Source organism: Botrytis porri (assembly GCF_014898465.1).
Source record: "Botrytis porri strain MUCL 3234 chromosome Unknown BPOR_015, whole genome shotgun sequence".
Lineage (NCBI taxonomy): Eukaryota > Fungi > Ascomycota > Leotiomycetes > Helotiales > Sclerotiniaceae > Botrytis > Botrytis porri.
Window position 1 is genome coordinate 747,479 of NW_024066089.1, and position 16,370 is coordinate 763,848.

At 43.2% G+C, this 16,370-nt stretch overlaps 4 protein-coding genes across 4 annotated transcripts; all 4 read left to right on the forward strand.

The window, feature by feature from the left end:
* Nucleotides 1-1,687: 1,687 nt before the first annotated feature.
* Nucleotides 1,688-4,483, forward strand: EAF01_010008 (uncharacterized protein; the record flags this gene model as incomplete). The annotated part of the gene is made up of 11 exons (XM_038918264.1): nt 1,688-1,830; nt 1,881-1,897; nt 1,968-2,002; nt 2,060-2,085; nt 2,134-2,228; nt 2,283-2,785; nt 2,834-2,907; nt 2,995-3,103; nt 3,196-3,331; nt 3,690-4,018; nt 4,067-4,483. The coding sequence occupies 11 exons, from the start codon at nt 1,688-1,690 to the stop codon at nt 4,481-4,483; spliced, it is 1,884 nt and encodes a 627-aa protein (XP_038766234.1).
* Nucleotides 4,484-5,544: 1,061 nt separating this feature from the next.
* Nucleotides 5,545-7,252, forward strand: EAF01_010009 (uncharacterized protein; the record flags this gene model as incomplete). The annotated part of the gene is made up of 2 exons (XM_038918265.1): nt 5,545-6,109; nt 6,174-7,252. 2 exons carry the CDS (start codon nt 5,545-5,547, stop codon nt 7,250-7,252), a joined length of 1,644 nt encoding a protein of 547 aa, XP_038766235.1.
* Nucleotides 7,253-7,710: 458 nt separating this feature from the next.
* EAF01_010010 (uncharacterized protein) lies at nt 7,711-11,251 on the forward strand. Its single transcript, XM_038918266.1, has 4 exons — nt 7,711-8,717; nt 8,768-8,798; nt 8,867-9,183; nt 9,245-11,251. Exons 1-4 carry the CDS (start codon nt 8,654-8,656, stop codon nt 10,960-10,962), a joined length of 2,130 nt encoding a protein of 709 aa, XP_038766236.1. The 5' UTR covers nt 7,711-8,653; the 3' UTR covers nt 10,963-11,251.
* A 1,500-nt stretch (nt 11,252-12,751) lies between these two features.
* Nucleotides 12,752-15,058, forward strand: EAF01_010011 (uncharacterized protein; the record flags this gene model as incomplete). The annotated part of the gene is made up of 3 exons (XM_038918267.1): nt 12,752-14,116; nt 14,169-14,248; nt 14,308-15,058. The coding sequence occupies 3 exons, from the start codon at nt 12,752-12,754 to the stop codon at nt 15,056-15,058; spliced, it is 2,196 nt and encodes a 731-aa protein (XP_038766237.1).
* Between the last annotated feature and the right edge of the window lie 1,312 nt (nt 15,059-16,370).

Sequence of the window (16,370 nt, forward strand, 5' to 3'; positions counted from 1 at the left end):
GCGCGAAAAACACGAGGTACCAAGCCGCACTTAAAAAATAAGTTGGAGAAAAAAGAGGTCTCTAAACGTGCGAGGAAATTTTCTTATATCTCACAAATTTTGGCGGGTCCGAGCTAGTTGGAAGGCTAGGCTGAATAGAGATTGGTGTAATTTTGACAATATCTTGATGCCTTAGGTTTTAGGTCAGTGGGACAGCTCGAGGACAGCTCGAGGACAGCTTATTTATTATTCTCCGACGTCCCGAATCTCGAAAGCTTGAGTTCCCGACAATTTCTCTACGTCGTACCTACTAGGTATTTTCACAACCTGGGCGACTTGCCACGCTAATTTTGACTTCGTAGGCATCCATTTAACTACTACTAGTCGAGCTAGTCTATCGTCCAAATGATGATGAATCTAGAATTCTAAAAGTCTAAAAGTCTAGATTTCGTCAACCAAAACTCTATTTCGAGAAGAACCACCACAGTGGCATACACACACAGCATACATACACATACAATGTTGAACAAGTATAATATCGAACAAGTTTGATATTATAAGTTAGGATACTCAAGTTCCAGTATTTGATACCTACGTGTCCATTCACTCATATCCATCATTTATCTAGTTATCTTTAAGGTTGATTGCTAGCTGGGTAGCTAATCTTCATTAGCAAGGCACCTTGATATTTTCAGATCTTGTATAGTATGTCACATGTGGGCTAGGTAGGTCATTATAGCGTACTTCCAACATCTCCAGTTACTGATCTACAAAGTTAATTTTCTATGCATCACAGTCTTCCAGACTGTACTTCTTTAATTGGTTGTAAGAGTATTGCAAACCATTTCACTTCTTCGATCAGCTGGAGTATAATGGAAACCGACATTATAGCTGAACTGAAGCAGTCAAAAGATGCCATACGAAATACAATGGCTTCTTTATCATTATGGGCAGTGCGGGTGTCCTGTCCCTGTCTCCCGTGAGAAAAAGCAATGCTTGGACCACATCATCATCATCGTCAGATCTTCTCCCTGAGCTCCAGGTGGACGATCAACAGTCAACTAACTACTTTGTATCTATCTTGGCTAGAACGGACCGTCCTTGAACCACTAATATGCGATTTGTATTTCGCTATACAAGCTTTCTCCATTGAAAAATTGTCATGCTTGTGGTTTGATGACCTACTTGCGCGCGAAGAGTACAGTAGTCAACATGACAGAAGCCCGGTCTTCCCAATCATCGATCTGGCTTAAGTGCCGTTTTGCTAATCTGAACCCTCTTTATGATAATGTTGTGCATGATGGGTGACCCTAGCCTAACCCTAGACCATGGAAATCAGAGGAGTTCACACCACCTTTACGTTCCACTTCAAGCACCTCCATAATCCAGTTGAAAGAGATATTGTTTGCATCCAAAGCAAACTTCTGATTCCACTCTCCTCCGCAACCTTTAAATCTCGACGCTGACTGCGACCTGCTGAGCCGGCACCTGCACGTACACAGAGGGTGCAGTTTTCACAAATACCGGTTCCGGAAAGAGCGACCAGCTGGTCACCACTTTGGCTGGGTGTCTTAAGAATTGAACACTTTCTGAGGAATTCACAAACAAGACCCGAGTGATTCGAGGCCAGATCTCCCACACTCAAAGTGCAAAACAACAGCATTTGATACTCAGTGCACCTGATTGACGGCCATTCCTCCTCGACCCGATGACCGATCGACTTTATGTACCGCTCCGGTCTTTGTGGCCAAATCATGTAGATCAACCCTATCATCATGCCTCTCATGCCGGTTTCTTACAGCGCAAATCTATCAAATATCATCCGTCTATGCGTTCGAAAGGAGGATGCTGGTATGCCTTTCGTCTATCCGGATTTTGTACACCAACTAATTCAAGTGTAGGACATGTAGAGCTCGTAGTTCGTATTCTACCGCATCCCTCCAAACTTTCCATACTGGTGACTACAGCTAATACTTTTCGTTGCATAGAGGTCAAGTGTGACGAAACAAAGCCCACATGCACAGTCAGTAGCTATTCAACTGGGATCATGCATTGTATCATATTACTGACACATCTCTAGCAATGTCGTCGTCTATTTCATCATTGGTACAGCCTCATCTTCTCTGTGTGTAGATAAATGACTGACCAGCACAGTGACTGGGAACCAAGACTCACTTTCAAGCATGAAACAAACAAAATTGTAGCCCGTACGACAGGGGTTTATTTGGACAGTAGCTTGGTCTGGAATCGTATGTTTAACGGAACTACCTTGTTCTCAAAAGTCTTATTATTGACATCTTCAGCATCCGCTTCGGTTGCGCCTCCCCAAAACAACAAACCAAAGGAACCTGACACACTACCACCCTATGCCGAATTGCCAAGCGACGAGCAACGTGAGAAGAAGGCTTCCTATTATCCACCGGGAACTTTTACTTTAGCCTTAATGCCGCATAGTTTTCATGACTTAGCAGAGTACCACACCAAAAGCTCACGCCCGAATGGGTTTCGTAAGAATAGATATCCTTCCGCCCAGCGGTTCCAGTCAACCAGGCCAGATGTCGTTATCCTAGATAGATTTGAAGGATTTTCGGGTAGTCGTTGCCAGTCAGAAAATCCACTCTCCAGGAAAGCCAGCATGGAAAATGTTTTATCTCCCGGCGGGCTACCCACCACACTTGTGAATAGAGACACAGACTCACATCTACTGGATCATTATCGGAATGTACTGGCGAATCAAATATGCTGGTTGGCTGAACAAGTTTCGGGGCCAGATATATTTGAAAGATATTCTGCAGATTACTCTCCTGTGAGTGAAAACAATGGCATCAAATCCAGACACTAACTTATAGAGAAGTTGTATCTCGCAATACTAGCTTTGTCTTCCCTAAGTCTATCTCAATTGAATCATATACCTTTTGAGGACGTTTTGTGAGTCAGCCTTGTCATCATCGTGAGAATGCACAAATTAAATTGGCAATCCTGGTACTTGACATTGAGAGCTAATATCAACGGAAGGGAACGATACCACATGGTCATTACCGCGTTGGGCAATTCGGTTAAAACTGAGGAAGACGCCCGTTCTGACGGGGCGCTATTCACGCACTATTTACTGTTACTGTTCGAGGTAAGTCAAAGAAGCACTTCGCATTCGAGGTAGAATCATGATTGATATCTTTGAACCTTTGACAAACACACTTATTAACGAATGGTGCAAAGGTTGCTGCGACCGGACATCGTACATTGAACATGTGGGAACAGCATTCCTCCAGAATTCAATCTATTCTTCAGCTTCGACAGAAAGCTTATGGCAAGGAGCCACATGGATTCATTATTGTTGTAAGTGTAATGAAATGTTTGTTCTTGGATTCAAAATCCAGACCCCGGCCTTATGCTTCGGTACCCACTCTTCAAGACATCAAATATTCCTGATTGGCAAATTTGATACCAGCTTCCCATGATGGAATCAGTACAACATTCAAAGCTAGTCCCGTACCTCAAATCATTCGAAGTTTCTGAATGTACTCGACCATTGAAAACCCTGATTGTAGGCGACTTGCCGTCTAATTGTATTTGCCTCCATAATAGACAATCACTAATATGAATATCTTAGTATACCTTATATGTTGACATGTATGCTCTTCTGACCACTACTGGCACTGGGTCTTTCAGCAAAACCATTATTGAGCAAAACATGCTGCCACCTCCCGAAGACGCTCTGGAGAACCAATCGATCAACATGATTATTATGCCGGAAGCATTTCGCCAGATGCCTGATTTGTTGAGGATGAATCGAGAACTAACTCTGATTGCCCTTGAAATGGCACAAACGGGACGGGCATTGAAAGTTGAACAACAAGATCTCTCAAAGCCCAGACTCGAAGTGAACATGGATGAATGCAGATCCATGCACGAGTTGCACATACTTCTGATGGAATTCCGTGAAACTTGGTCTAGATTTCTAGAGGCGAAGACACCGGAAGAAAGCTGGCTTCGCGAATTGGCAAAACTTCCAAGCGGACCATTTACTTGTAGAACACATGTGAGTTCCCTCAATTCAATGCAGAAGGAACCCCATTGACAGAGTTAGGTACACTTATTTTATCGAGCTTGCAAAATCTACTATCACACAAGTATGTATCAAGGTCAATCGTTGGTACTAGCAGCAGAAGTGGAAGAACAACTCTCTACATGTGCCAGAGAGATAATCTTGATAACCAAGATGATGATAGATCTAGGGTGTCTTGGGTCTAGATTCATAGTATTCCCTATTTTTATGGCAGGTATGGCATCTCGGGTGACGGAAGAGAAACAAAGTGCTCTGGCATTTCTTCGCAGATTGGAAGAGACAAGCTTTGGCTCGAATACAAAAACCATGAGAATTTTACTCGCGTCGATAATCGAAAAACAGGGGATTGCGATTTTGCAGACGGGAAACCATCTGTGTGTTAACTGGATTGAAGAATTGCAATCGAGTGGACAACAATTAATTATGGTGGGCTTGTAATATTATGGACGGGACGGGATATTGGGCATGGGCTTTGCGGTGTTGGTGGCTTATTACAATGGGATGACATGAGATGGCGTCAAAAACTGATTTGGACAATCAGATGGTCTTGGGTATTTCTGGTTGTTCTGGTCGTTCTGTACTATTAGCTGTAGGGTTAGAACTTAGAACTAGATCAGATAGATTATTCACGATGAGAATATTGTAACAGTAGTAGTCCTTAATACTCATTGCCGTGGATCTGTTGCACACCTTATTTTAGAGCCATTGTATCTGGCTTCTACATCTGCGAGTGGGAGTAGAAATGCAGATAGATACAAAGGCCTCCCCTTCACCCCTTCGAAGCTTTACAATTATTACAATTTATACGGACGATCGTTTTTATATGCTTGTATTACTATTATACTATTGTAGAATTTAGTCTAAATAGAAGGGTATAGAGGGTAAGGTTACATCGCTGTTATGCTATGAAAATGTTTTACGTAAGAATCTTGATATAATGATTTTTTTACAAGCTCTTAAATATTCCTGATTATATAGTTAAATTAACTTCACATATCCCAATTGGGTGATATTGTAGAAAACTACCTCCATTTATTATAGTTTGAGCCTTGTTTTCATGAGGCTGCTGCAACCCGGAGCACAAACCTTTGTCTGTTGTGTGATTGGTTACTATTGCCCCGCCGCCTTATGTTATTAGGTTGCAGAGGGGTGACGATTTCGGATGGTATCGATATCCACATCTCGATGAAACAACATTTAACTCATTTGTACAAAAGAAGCTTTAGGTTGAATTATTAGTTGAAGTCACCACCACTTTTTCACCTGCGAAACTGAACCTCATGAACTGCACGCACCATCTCTAATCATCTTCACAACCTTACGATTCACGAAACTCAACTCTCCTCTCGTTAGCAAACTTTCAACCTCTAGCTTTCAACCGCGAAGGTTTCTAATTATTCCAAATCCAACATCTTTCTGTCACTCCAAATAATCATACCCTTCCTCATCGCATACACAGACACGAATCTAGTCAACCATTCTTCGGCCGATCATTCATCATGGATGACCCCGTCGAAGCTTTTACGTCCATTACAGGGCAATCGGAGGCTGTGGCAAGAGTGTACCTTGGAATGACCGACAATAATCATGAACAAGCAATAGGATTATTCTTCGAAGCGCCAGAACTTGCAAGCCAAAATGCTGCTTCTCAACAGGCGCCGCCACAAATACCTACTTCTACCAGACCACAAAGATCTACGAACCGCGCCCAGCAAAATGCATCTGGGGTAGTCAATTTGGATTCCGATGACGACATGGAGATTGATGATGATAATAGCGATGGTGATTCCGAAACTGCAACAGCTGCCGCTATTGCACGCGCCGCGGAAGTTGAGGACGATGCAGCTATGGCGCGGAGAATGCAAGAAGAGCTTTACAGCGGTGGAGATGCAAGTGGCGGATTCGATGCAGAAGGCGTAAGAGCACCTATTGCCAGAACAACGGAGACGCTTGTTGGTGGGCCCGGGGGGTGGGATGGAGATGATGCCCTGCAAAGTGAAGTCTTGGAGCAAATGAGACTCAGGGCTCAAAGACAAACCAGGGCGGCTGGCGGTGGAGGCTCAGGTAAGGACAATGATTTAAAAAAAAAAATTGATTATTGTTATTTTTTGTACTAATATCGAAACAGCTCGAACAGGAAATCCAGGTGGACGAGCGGCTCCATCAATTTGGGACCAGGAAAACGAAGATACAGCACGAGCGGTTACAGGAGCAGAAGGAACTAGTAAGAGCGCCCGTCTTGCAGAGCTTTTCAGGCCACCATTCGACCTCATGTACAAATTGCCTTGGGATTCCGCTCGTGACGAGGGAAAAGAAAATGGAAAGTGGATATTAGTAAACATTCAAGATAACTCTATCTTTGACTGCCAGTCATTGAATCGCGACATATGGAAAGACCCTGGAGTTAGAGATGTTGTGAAGGAGAATTTCATATTCATGCAGTATTCCAAGGACGATCCGCGGGGCAGCCAATATATTCAGTATTACTTTCCTCAGAAAGATAGCGAGGCTGCATATCCTCATATTGCGATCGTCGACCCAAGGACTGGAGAGCAAGTAAAGGTCTGGTCAGGACCTCCAGTACCAAAGCCTGCAGAATTTCTCATGCAGCTGGTTGAGTTCCTTGATAGATATAGTCTCGATCTTTCCAAGAAAAATCCTGTCGCAAGACGAAAGCTAGAGAAGCCCACTGCGGTAGACGTCAATAGGCTCACTGAAGAGGAGATGCTCAATCTTGCGATGCAAAATAGTCTTGCGAATAACGGATCAACAGGTCCTAAAGCTGATGATCCAGATGACCTCACGAAGAGTTTCGGAGATGTCAGCAAAGGCAAGGGTAAAGAGACTTCAGAAGAGAGCTCAGAGACAGCCGAGCCTTCTCAAAATAATTCAAATTCTAGTGCAGAAGTTTCTCCTTTCTCTCAGATTGCTTCTGACAGACCACACACTGAGCCTGAAGGACCCTTATCACAAAGCACGCGCATTCAGTTCAGACACGCCAATGGTCGTGTTGTTCATAGATTCAGGCTCGATGATACAGTCCGTCGCATTTACGAATGGCTAAAGTCGGATCCACTGGAGGGAAAAGCAGGTGTTCCATTTGAGTTGAGAAGCGCAGGGAAAGATTTGATAGATTCTTTGGACGAAACGGTCAAGGCTGCGGGACTCAATAATGGGACTGTGATGGTTGAATTCATCGAGGAGTAAATGTTTTGAGAGTTTTGGCGATTAATTGATACCAGAGAGATTGCTCGCATCGCAGGGCGAGATAATAATGAGCTGTTCACAACGTACATGGAGAAATACGCTTACTCCCCTGAAGTTGCTGGCCCATTTCTTCTCATAAAGAAATTCACATAGGGAGGGGCTTTCCCTTTTCTTACTTCGGCAGCTCATCGTTGTACATAGACGGACGGGACTTGCCAGCAATGCAAGGATTATCGGGTTCCTGGGCTATAGATTTATGGGAATGAGAAACGAAAATATCATGATATGAAAACAATTTTATTGGCATGATAGTAGTGACACTACTAATGAAGTTCTAGATCCTTGAATTATTAGATTGATATAACTCTTGGATGTTGCTTGAGTGACGTTTATGACATACAGTAGTAACCGCCGGGGGCCATACGCTACGCTTTTTAACCCCTGAAATTATTGACGTTTGGCGAAGTGGGCAAGTTAAGCTCCTTGGTTTCAACCAATTGGTTCAATGAGGTGGTTGGCTGGTAGACAAGATGCATGAAATGACAACAAAGACCAGTCATTTCGTGAAAATAATAAGCAATAATATGTTTGTTTTTCTAGGATATCGATTTGTTCCTGATTCTTTAATCTCAAATCTGGGAGTGCATAAGAGCAGAGTCATAATTATCATTAAATCAATAAAAAACAAATTTCTCAACTCAACTAGGCCCATTCGTTCCTCAACAGCCAATGCATGCCTAGGTACCTTCCCCAGATTGATGAAACAATACATATCCATCCATATATCCATCCATCCATACGTACTTATATCTCTCTATCCCGCGTCCACCTCTAAGGTTATTCGTGCATGCCGCTTCCCATAAGTTGCATTCCTTTAGATAGCTACCTAGCTCAAGTTGCTACTTCTCTTCCATTTCTACACAATCATTTTTCTTACTCCTTTGCGAAGAGCAAGGTCTACGTTTACGATATTTACGATTCTAAACACCACGACAAGCTTCGACATTCAATCTCTCTCTTCTCTATTTGATATAGTGATACACTCCCTCGGTAGCCGTTGACCCCACCATACCATACCGTACACCGCGTTCACAGGACCAGATCGCGATCCCTTTGTCCCTCTGCAGAAAAAAGGACGAGACGGAATCAACAAATCTTCTTCTGACCATTCGTATGTGCGACGATAAGTTATAACAAAGTAGAACTGATTGTGCCTGATACCTTGGACGAGAGGTCAAATCAATTCACTACTACAGCCCTTCCCAGGGTTTGGAGAGCGACTAAATATCGGCGGGGTGCTCCCAGTAAAACGCGGACAACAAACCGACAACTCAACCTGAAATCAGCAGTGGCGTTATCTCATTTCTCTTTCCAAATCGAATCGATTTTTGATTTTGAGTGATGGCGCATGAGATGAGTGGTGTTGTAGATCCGGAGACTTTGTACACAAAGCAGAATTGCATCGGTATGTTTGCGTATACTTTCATCACTCTGTACAAAGGCTCATGTTTATAGGCGGTGGTAGTTTTGGTAAAGTTTACAAAGGGTATGGTTCTTCCTTCTGCCAATTGCCACTCCAGTTTCTCATCTAGGCCATGTACTAATCTTCAGCAGAGTTGACAAGCGCACCGGGCAGGCTGTAGCCATAAAAGTTATCGACGTTGAAAATGCCGAAGATGAAGTCGAAGATATTATTCAGGAGATTTCTATCCTTTCCGAATTACATTCCCCGTTCGTTACCCAATACTATGGATCATATCTTAGAGGCTCGGATCTTTGGATCGTTATGGAATTCTGCTCGGGTGGTAGTTGTGGTGACTTGATGAAGCCGGGTCTGATACAGGAGGAATATATTTCGATTATCATACGCGAACTTCTGCTAGGCTTGGATTATTTACATGGGGATAAGAAGCTTCATAGAGATATTAAAGGTTTGCATGATTTTCGGTGGGAATTTGGGTCTAGATTCCAGGAGCTAACATCTGAGGACAGCTGCAAATGTTCTACTGGGCGCCAATGGACAAGTTAAACTCGCGGATTTCGGTGTTTCAGGCCAATTATCTGCTACCATGACCAAGAAGAATACATTTGTTGGAACCCCATTCTGGATGGCCCCGGAAGTCATCAAACAATCTGGTTATGACCACAAGGCGGATATATGGTCTCTGGGAATTACCGCACTCGAACTCGCCAATGGCGAACCTCCATACTCTGATATCCATCCAATGAAAGTTTTGTTCCTCATCCCTAAAAATGCGCCCCCAAAATTAGAAGGAAATTTCACCAGGGCTTTCAAAGATTTCGTCGAATTGTGCCTTCAACGAGATCCGAGAGAACGACCATCGGCTAGAGAATTGCTGAAACACGCCTTTGTTCGAAAAGCCAAGAAGACCTCATATTTGACAGAGTTGATAGAGAGATACGAACGTTGGGCAGTGCATCACAAGGGTGACGATGACGACTCGGATAATGAGAGAGAAGAAGCTCCCCGACCTAAACCTGTCGATGAAGACTTATGGGATTTTGGCACGGTCCGACCAGTTGGCGGAAGAGTAAATGGAAGGGTTGGGCTGAATGCTATGGGAGAATCTGACACGAATGCAAGAGCATCAAGGTCATCAGAAGAGAATAATTATGCAGAGCGTCCGAGACAGCAATCGCCCTCGAAAATAAAAGAACCAGGATATGTCTCGAGTATTGAAACTGTCAAAGCAACAAATTGTCCACCAGTAGATGCACAACCCAGGCAACCTTCTCCACAGAGACGGCCTGTTCCAAGTATCCAGACTTCAATGTCTCCTACCAAGGTCCCTCTTCCACCATCACCAGAGAAATTCAGACCTCCAGGATTGGAGACACCTAGAACGGCTACGAGTTACATAAATAGACAAGTTTCTGATTCTCCTGATTATGATCGTACTTTGCAAGAACAACTCCAGAAAGATATGGGATTTCTGAAGCTCGGTGAACCATCTCCACCGCCATTGCGAATACCCCCCTCTACCGCCCCAATACCAATACAGTACACGAATCAAAATACACCGCCTTCAGCATTACCACGACCAAATACGCAACAGTCATTACCAAAACTTGCCCCTATCAAATTGCCTGAAATCCCTCCATTCCGTGGCAGCGGTCAGCCTCAACCACTGCAGCAAAGACTTCCAAACCAAGTACCTACTGCGGAGCCTCGAAAACAGCAACATCAACAGCCACTTCCATTACCTCCCAACCCTACAGGCCTTCAAAATATCAATCTACGCCAGACAGGTCAGCAGCCATTACCTGCATTACCATCGAAAAAATTACGCAATACTCCTTCTCAAGAAAGTATTTCATCTCAATCTTCTAGAGCTCCATCATCTATGCCTTCACCTGCTCCTGCTAGTCCAACCGGGGATCTTGATGCCTTGAATGATGTGATCTTTCCTGCACTTGAAGAAGCACTCAAACGACGTCAGTATCGCCTACAACATGCTTTCCGCACGACTGGAGCCACTCCAAAGCAACAAAGGGCACAAGCTGCCCATGAGAAATTACGAAAATTAGTTTATAAGCTTGCACATGTGTGCAAGGAAATCGACCATTGGGATAAACAAGAACCAGTGGGGATGGGGAAGGATGTGGATGTTTTCCTCGAGGGATTGTTGGAGGAAATTTTAGTTAGGGTCGAACCGGCTGATGAGGAAGATGTGGATATGAGACGATGAATGGATCAGTGCACAATTACGAATTTTAATGTACAATGCATGAGGTATGAGGAATGCAGAAGACCTAGCTAGGGTCTATCATGATGGATGGATGGATCGGTTAGGTACAAACTTAATCGAATTCTATGATATGAGGCGTTGGTTGGCAGAATTGAATTTGGTATTCCAGGAGAGGATTGAGGGGTTTTGTGCCAAGTACTAAGTATCGAGGCTTGCTAGAGATGATAGGTATTAATATTATAAAATTGAAGGTGGTGACTCCTCTGGAAGAAGCTTCTTCTCATCTACCGAATTTATCAGTCATCCGTTCATAATTCCCTTGGCTGTTATTCTCTGAGTATCACTGTGTAGTGCAGGCACCTTGAGTGAGGGGCTTCATGGTGGTGTTGGTATGTGTGGTATGTGATGGACTCTGTTTTTGCGAAAGTTACAAATGCATCTGAACATTTCCAAAAATTGGGGTCTTGAGAAAGTTCTCAATAAGTTCGAACATTCAAACGTGGTTGGTTCATTGATAAAGGGGTTCTAAGGATCGACATACATGACTAGAAGTGCGAGTATCAATCGCTCGCTCACTTTTCATTACCATTGTCTCCAATGTGCAACACCATGTAAGACATTGACATGCATTTCTCGCTTCACTTTCGCGAATGGTGTTAATGAGTACTTTATTTCTCTCACCTTTGAACTCTGAAGTGAGTCTGCGGGAGTTGTTCACCTTTGGAATGCCTACCTAGTATTCTATCAAGTAGTTGTGGATATTCAGTAAGTGATCTTCTTGTTGCTCTTGGTGTATGGAGCTCTTTCTGGATTGGGAAAGGGGGATGGGACTTGGGGTTACCCCGCTTTTAGGTTGAGGTAGTTAGGTAGGTGGTTAGTTGGGTAGTCAGACGGTTGGTTATTTCTTGCTGTTGTTCCCCTTCTTTTGATCTTCAACTTATGACTTATGACGTGCGACTTTGGCTCTTGGAAAACTTCTCTACATCAATAACAATAATAACAATAATAACAATAATAATAATAATAATAATAATAATAACAACAACATTATCAACTACACAACCTTCTACAGCATTATCTGCTTGCTAGGGCCGACTTGTCGCAAACGCTTGCAAAGGATTTCAACCCAGGAGCATTACTATTATCATTCTATCCTCGACTCCTCAGTTTATTTTACAGCCCTCCAATTTACTGGCTTTACTTCTTATCTATGATATTTTTCTCTTCAAACTTGATAGATTTCTTCAGATATCATCCAGCTTCTTCAGATTGGCGTTTTATCGATATCTAGTGTCTCGAGAGAGGTGATTTGATACGGAGTAACTACTTGCCACTATCTTTTGTCTTTGGGTTTACGATTATCTATCTTGCGCTTTGGATGGAGGTTTGATTGTCTTTTCTTCGGCATCTGAGCTGATCCTTTTCTCTGAGAATACTTAACTTTTGACTTTGATCGCAGGGCTCTCGAGACATCTCGATATTAACTGTTGGATTTTTATCGCTTTCTCTTGCTCGCGCAGAAGTTTTCATCGAGCATAAGAAAGGCCATATCCTCGAGATTATCTCTGATCGATAAAAACAGAACCTGGATCACTTATCAACTCGATCTTTCGGAGGTGCAGCCATTCTTCTTTATGCTTTTGATCTAAAGATAGAACTTCATATCCACTCCGGAGAACCAACATTGCTATTCCAATTCATCATCTTTACATCTTCGACGATACATCCTCCAATAATAATCCCTGATAACACTGAAGCCCTGTTAAGGACCTCACAATTTACTTCCATCATGATCGGTAGTATCGGTCCCAGTGGCCGAAACGGTTTGTCTCAGGCCTCTCCATCTGCTTTCTCAGACACTCTCGCCCTGCGGCCACCAAAAAGAGAAGCAGGGTTACTGGATATGCAGGTCAGCGATATTATCGACTCGGAGATACGCGATAAAGTTGTAGCAATGCTTCCGTCCTATCCATCCTACCCACTCCTTTATCTTACTTATGCGCTCATCAGGAGTGATGGAGTATTGGACGCAGCTCGAGATTTACTTCACGTTACACGTCAAAATAAGGGTCAATATCTATCGATTACCTATATCACGAGTTTAGAAGAAATTGGGAATCTTACAATGCGTGGCGAAGTTGAAAAAATTATCAACATCGCTCCGGAGGTGAAAATCTGGTGGGCTTTTTATGCCTTGCAAGTTTGTGATGGATCTTCTGATTGTGCTCTTCGTTTGTTATTTGAGGGTGTCGTTGATGCTTCTAAGGACCCTGGGACATATGTAGCTCCTGTATCTACTAGGCGTGTCAGTCCGGCAATCAGTCCTATGAGCAGACCGGATGAAAGCTTGTTTGTAGATTCGTCGTCAGATTTAGAAAGCTCCATTTCCAGCGATATTAGTGGCAATAAATCGTCGAAGCCCAGTTTATCCTCACCTGAGCTATTGCACCGAATCCCAGACAACTCATTCGTCGACACTAGCGACGATGATGAATACTTCAAGTCAGAAGAGGATGATGCGACTTTGCGTGCCAGCCCTGACCACAGCAACCTGCGAAAGCTACCTACTGATAAAGGTAAAGGCAGATCAGACCCGGAAGATTATAACTCCGATATTGAGATGATCAATATTCCACCCTTCAAGGAGAGTCCTCAGGCAAAGAGACATGCGGAACAGAAACGTAATTGCAAGTTCTGTGGGACGGAACAAAAGGACTGGTTGGCGCGAACCAGTCACGAGGAATCATGTCGTATGAAGACGAAGCAAGTTTGTGTCAAATGCAAAAGGGAAGTCTCAAAGTCTGATATAAGAAGGCACGAAGCCGGGTGTGATGGTCGAACCTCAAGACGTGATGGCCCAGAATACAAAGTCCGTGGTTCAACAAGAATTTCCGTTTCTCGTGACAGTTCTCCGGATTTCGATTCATCTGAAGGTCTTACTAAAGAGCAGCTGCAAAAAGTGAAGGAAATGCAACAATACCTCCCTCACCTTTCGGTTAGTAGATGCAGTGAGTCCTTAGAGTTGTGCGATTATAATATTGCAGAGGCTATAAAGTTGGAGAGGGAGACGTTTACTTCGGATGACGAAGCTGAGAATCGAGATTCTTACATGCGGAAGGATGATTCGCGAAAGAGAGGATCGGGAAGTACGTCGGTAGGTTGAGCTCAAACAATGATATTAGTGTACAACTGTTGACAATACTTAGGTTGAGCGTGTCACAAAGAAGGCACGTATCCAGGTTGGCGATGGAGATACGAATTTAGAGCCCGCCAGCCAGTGGATTAAGTATGTGCGCATTTCCCATTGTTCAAACGTCGAATGGACATACTAATCATGTTTTACAGAAACACCTTTTCTGGTCTTTGTCAAAACTCGGCTAACCTTACAATTGTCAATCTCTCCGGCTCAAAAAGTCGTTCAGTTCCGACGAAGCTTATCTGCGACAACTCGAGATACTTAAAGAACATGATTGATCTCACAGGAGATGAAGATGCTCTAAAGGAAATATTTCTCTTAGATGTCGAGCCAGATCTCTTTGATGCGCTCATACAATATATGGTCTGTCGCAACGTCTCATTTGGTTCTCGAGTAAGCCAAACACGAAAGATTACTTCGATCGTAAACTTCGTAGTTCTCGCAAACGAGCTCAAAGTTGCTGGACCAGCGACTACCATGCTTCCCACTCTTGAAAAAATCCTGAAGGAAGAACGAAAGAGTCTAGCTCCTTCAACTATCTTAAAAGGTGGCCACGTGGAAAAGATCTTTTCGACTCTTGGAGCTGGTCATCCCCTTTCAGAACTATTCGTCAGAGCATCAGTACGGCCATTTCTCGAACACAAAATTGACAACACTTCTATCGAAGAGGACTTTGACAACGGCTCTGAACTCATGCCAGGCGACATGGAAGTGTATCGCAACAAACCAGCCCATCTTGCATTTAAGTTGAATGATGACATCAAATCAGCTCTATTATTAAAGGTCTTTGAAACTACGAGCACTAGGGAAAGTCGACAAAAATATACGCGCAGCAAAATTCCTAAGGATTCTACTACTTGGTTCACCGATCCGCTTGATGATAGCCAGTTCACTATTTGAGCTGGTTGATGATTTTCTTATTGAGATCATCTGACATGCTTTCTGGTTCTCCTATTTCGTCTCATGACTCGAGCCAATCTTATCAATTTCTTACTGTGCTAGCATGTGTGGACTTGTTGAACTGGATGTGCCTTCGGCTTTCGGGCCTGGGTATGTTCAATCATGATCTGGTCTCGCGCAGCAATATTCTCGTTTGTTCAATGGAAATCCTCTTTTTGTTCATCAGTACGCACGTACTTGTTTCTATTCGAAAAGCATTACACGGAGGACGAAAGAAAAGATATGAGATGAAAGTCTCAGGAGTGTATTTCCCCTATGCGTTCCTAAGATTGAATGGAGAGTGAATAAGCGGAACTTATTTTTAAACCGGAAAATCGAAGGCGAGACGGAGCGGAAAGATTATAGAATAGCTAGAGATGATACTAGGAGATGCGTAAAATGAAGTTAAATATTCTTATTTGATATATCAACTATGAAGTAAACATACTGCATACATATAAGATAGTACTCGAGTAGTAGTGTGTCTTTATCCCAGAGCTTTCCTTGTACATGGTTAAATATCTAGTAGGTGAAATTTCACCTCGATCTCGGTTTGAATCTTGCTATCAAGTATCAAGTTGGTGATAACTGGATAACTGGAATACAGAACATTTTTACAAAGAGCTAATGCTTTCGATGCTATCTCTAGTTCTTTGACTTCTTCTCCTTCTCCTCCTCCTCCTCCTCCTCCTCCCCCTCCTCCCCCTCCCCTCCCTCTTCCTCCTTCTTCCTCCTCTCTCTCTTCAATTTCATCCCATTAACCAAAAATCTATGAATGCATATATATTCATTCCTTTCGACTTGAGTAAACCACCCACCTATCAAATGGCTTTCATCTTTCATTCACATGAACAGCTGACTGAAAACCAAGAGCCTAGAGGCGTAGACACTAGAAGAGGGGAGGGAAATGGTATTTATCTCTGGATGACAAGTGTAAGTTTTCCAATATTTGGATATGGATTTGAAAGTTATTGTAAGAGTTGACCTGACCCATAGTTGGGTACCTAGATGTGTATTTAGTGTGTGGGAGAGGAGAGAAGAGGTTGGGTGGATGGGAATGGTGGATAATTTTTGAAGAGGTCGATGCGAGTGCTTTGGGGAGATGAGAAGGGGAGATGAGATGGGGTTGGGTGTTTTATTCTTTTATATTATTGAGTATTCGTTTGGTTACTTGGTGGAAATAGAGGGAGATGTGGAAAGGAGAATGCGAAGAGGTGGAACTAAAGGAAGGGGGTAATTCTCATGCTGAATTGATGAAAATTTGCAATTCAGC

Coding starts and splice junctions, on each gene's coding strand:
- EAF01_010010 (XM_038918266.1), top strand. CDS start 8,654: ATGGCGCATGAGATGAGTGGTGTTGTAGATCCGGAGACTTTGTACACA. Junction 8,799..8,866: donor TTTGGTAAAGTTTACAAAGG/GTATGGTTCTTC, acceptor AATCTTCAGCAG/AGTTGACAAGCGCACCGGGC. Junction 9,184..9,244: donor GCTTCATAGAGATATTAAAG/GTTTGCATGATT, acceptor ATCTGAGGACAG/CTGCAAATGTTCTACTGGGC.